At 47.1% G+C, this 3,549-nt stretch overlaps 1 protein-coding gene across 1 annotated transcript; it reads right to left on the bottom strand.

Moving 5' to 3' along the window:
- Positions 1 to 2,265: 2,265 nt before the first annotated feature.
- LOC139025656 (transmembrane protein 100) lies at positions 2,266 to 3,205 on the bottom strand. The gene is made up of 2 exons (XM_070440799.1): positions 2,415 to 3,205; positions 2,266 to 2,347 (listed from the first exon to the last, which is right to left on the bottom strand). The coding sequence occupies exon 1, from the start codon at positions 3,044 to 3,046 to the stop codon at positions 2,615 to 2,617; it is 432 nt and encodes a 143-aa protein (XP_070296900.1). The 5' UTR covers positions 3,047 to 3,205; the 3' UTR covers positions 2,266 to 2,347; positions 2,415 to 2,614.
- Between the last annotated feature and the right edge of the window lie 344 nt (positions 3,206 to 3,549).

The raw sequence follows: 3,549 nt of genomic DNA, 5'->3' as shown, positions 1-3,549 counted from the left end.
CACTCAACAATGCAAAGGTACTTTTGGGTGTCAGGGAAAATGTATGGAGTAAAAAGTACATTATTTTCTTTAGGAATGTAGTGAAGTAAAAGTTGTCAAAAATATGAATAGAAAGCAAAGTACAGATACCCAAAAAAACTACTTAAGTAGTACTTTAAAGTATTTTTACTTAAGTACTTACACCACTGGTCATGCTGAACGAATACGATTATTATACGTTACTGGAAACGGCACTGAAAATGTCTCTAAACTCTGGCTGCTCTGGCGCAGGATAAAGCAGTGGTCCGGCGCTTAAGCCACAGAATAGGAATGCTGCTGCCTTCTTGTCCTTTTTGTTACTGGACAGAATAACAAGTGGCTTTACTAGCTTCGTCTAGTGAAAACCATCTCCTTTACTGGCTGAAGTAGCTGGGTTCTCCAGTACTCTCACTGGGCAAAGATGTCAATTTAACGTCTATTCTGCGTTGGTTCAACGTAATTTCATTGAAATACATGCAAAACAGCATTGATACAACCAGTGTGGCCACAGTGGGATGTGTATACTATTCTATGTGCTTTACAGCCAGCTCTACTGACTTGCGTGTCACGCATGCCAACATTGTTAGTCGAGTTTGGCATGACAACGGACACGACCAAGGAGTCAGGCTGAAGCTCAAACAGGTCTGCTACCAGCAGGCTAGCTTCAAAAGGCCTTCACATTGCGTGTGGTTATCCCAAGTCTATACTTAACCCCAGACGCTCTTAGTCCTTTGCTAGAAACCCTAGAGCAGGGGTTCTCAAAGTGGGGTCTGCAGACCCCTGGGAAGGGGAAAACTGAAAACTAGCTGTTATTGGCAGAGAGGTTTGGAACTCTCTTTCTTATTGTCTATTAACTAATTTACTGCTAGGCAAAACAAAACTCCATCCCATCAAAACATGTTGAAAATTTAGGTGGACTTTCGAACAGCTCTTACAGCATTATCATAATTTTCACAATTTCACAGTACTATTCCAACCTCATAGTGTGAAATATATAAAATATAATGTTTGACTGCACTGGGCCTTTAAAAACGCAAAGTTGTATCTGCCTCATGACAAAATGTGTAGAATTGCAGGAAATGTGCTTGAAAACTGCAACATTTTCTCTCGATGCCAAGAGGCGAACTTTAAAATGTTCTTTTCCCTGGCCAGAGACTGGTTCATCCAGCCATGCACTGCTAAGTCATGGTAAAACTGGAGTGTTCTGATTAAGAGGGGGTCCCTGTTGAATTTCCTTTTTTTTCTCTTGCACTAGTTGAACATGATTAAAGAAGACCGAGGAACTATTTTATTTCATGAGTCTCTGGTGACTTACGCTCTTATGTTTCTATTTCCGTGGGAGTATTTTCCACAAATAGTAACATAACATAGTTTTAAATTGAAAGGAAGCCAAGTCTGAATATCAAAAGAAGCAGGGTGGGATATTTATAAAAGAGATGATTTGTAGGCAGCGCTCTGAGAGAGAGAGAGAGAAAGAGAGAAGAGAGAGAGAAGAAACAGTAGAAGAGAGGAGAGTTGTGCAAATCATTGAGAGAAATGGACCGCAAAGTGCTACGTGCAGGGAATACAGTCACAAGCAGTTAGGCTGTCATTCTAACCACACACACACACAACCACACACACACACACACACACAACACCACACACACACAACACACACACACACACACACACACACACACACACCACACACGGACACCACATGCGCACGCACACGGATACGCACAGTCCGACACGTAGGTCTCTGAACACCTACGCAATCCCACATGCATGTACTGTGTGGTGTGTCAGCTGTGTTAGTTCAGCTGTGTGCTTGCTTATGAGGAGAAAATCTTGTATGTAATCATATATACAGTACGTAGTAGTACTTGATGTGATACTTGAATAGCACTTAGTCGTATTCATTAGGGCACACTGTAGCAAAAGATTTTACAACGGAATATGAAAACTAACGTTTCTCATTGGATAAGTTCAGGTACTTCCACACTACTTTGGTCGTTTCTTTCCGTTCGGTGCCTAATGAACACGTCCCTGGTAGAGGTGAGGTGATGTAAAGATGGATGATGATTATGCTGCAAAAGAGAAGAAAGAGGGACATCTACCCTCATCCGGGGAGGGATGTCTTTAACAAATAGTGGACAGCCATGTCTGTCTGCTGAAACCAATGCTGTTTATTTGTCACTAGTGCAGAAATGTATGTCTGTCTGCCCATTATGAATATTCTGTGGTGAATATACTTATTCCTCCTCCTCTCCACACCTCTTCCTGTGTCCTCGTCCTCCTCCTCTCCACACCTCTTCCTGTGTCCTCGCCTTCCTCCTCTCCACACCTCTTCCTGAGTCCTCGTCCTCTCCACATCTCTTCCTGAGTCCTCACCCTCCTCCTCCTCTCCACACCTCTTCCTGAGTCCTTGTCCTCCTCCTCTCCACACCTCTTCCCGAGCTATGAGCTGAGCCAAGAGCAGCCAGGCTCCATAAAGACTAGGGAGGGCTGGTGGTGGTGGCTAGCCCACCCCCCCGGCGGTGCTCCATTCCTGGGGCTTCTCTCCTCTCTCATGTCCYTGTGTGGTCAGAATATCCCAGGCTCCAGGTGTTCCTCACAAGGGGCACTGCTCTGAGGTAAAGGAGCTCCCTCCTCCGGCTCCTGAGGCCCTCTCTTTCTTTTTCCTCTTCTTTCTCTTGTGGACCGTCCAGCAGGCGGCGGCGGTCAGTGTCAGCACCAGGCCGGCTATAAGCAACACTACCGTCACCACTTTGGTCAGGGGCAGGTCATTGTATGTGTAAGTAACAGCCGTGCCCGACACACCGATCACCAACGAGATGATGCCAAAGGGGAAGATGCAGCGATACCAGGACTTCTCCATGCCGCCCGTGGCTTGGGAAAGGCGCTCCAGACTGGATAGGACCTCCGGGACTTTGGGCCCATGGGCTTCCAGCTGGCTCAGGGCCTGATTGTCTTGTCCAGGGGCCGGGGCTCCTGGGGGCTGGGGTGGAGGCTGGCAGGCCAGTTTGCCAGTGGTGCAGCCCATCCTGTCGGACTAACCMGGCCTTCGGCAGGGGGAGAGGAGGTGGAGGCTGGAGGTGCAGACCAGGCAGCAGATCTTCCTGGAACTGCCTCTGCCTCAGCTATCTTCTCCTCAGTAGTAGTCAGCACTGGCCTGGAGCAAGAAATAGAGACAACCAGAGGAGGTTTCGAGGAATGGGGAGTGGTGGGAGAACAGGAAGCGGGAGGAGAGAAGAGGAAGGGGAAGGGGAAGGGAGAAGAGAGAAAGAACAGTTGAACTGCTCCCTCTCCGCCTCGTCTCTCTCCATCCTTCTCTCTTTATTCTCTTTTTTTATCTCCACGCGGTAGAGAGTTAAAGTATCCCTGGAGAATAGAAGACACACCTACTGCTATGTTTTTCTGCAGCGAGGGAGCACGATTCTGCCAGGATTCAACTATAGAAAAGATACAAGCAGAATGAGGTAGTGATAGCATTCTGTTTTGATCAGAGTAGAGAGAGGAAGGGAGTGTTTGGAGCGTCTGCCACCT

This window comes from Salvelinus sp. IW2-2015, unplaced genomic scaffold, assembly GCF_002910315.2.
Source record: "Salvelinus sp. IW2-2015 unplaced genomic scaffold, ASM291031v2 Un_scaffold3020, whole genome shotgun sequence".
In the NCBI taxonomy this organism is placed as follows: Eukaryota; Metazoa; Chordata; class Actinopteri; order Salmoniformes; family Salmonidae; genus Salvelinus; species Salvelinus sp. IW2-2015.
The sequence above is the reverse complement of the archived record's forward strand: the minus strand, read 5'-3'. Positions and strand labels throughout refer to the sequence as shown.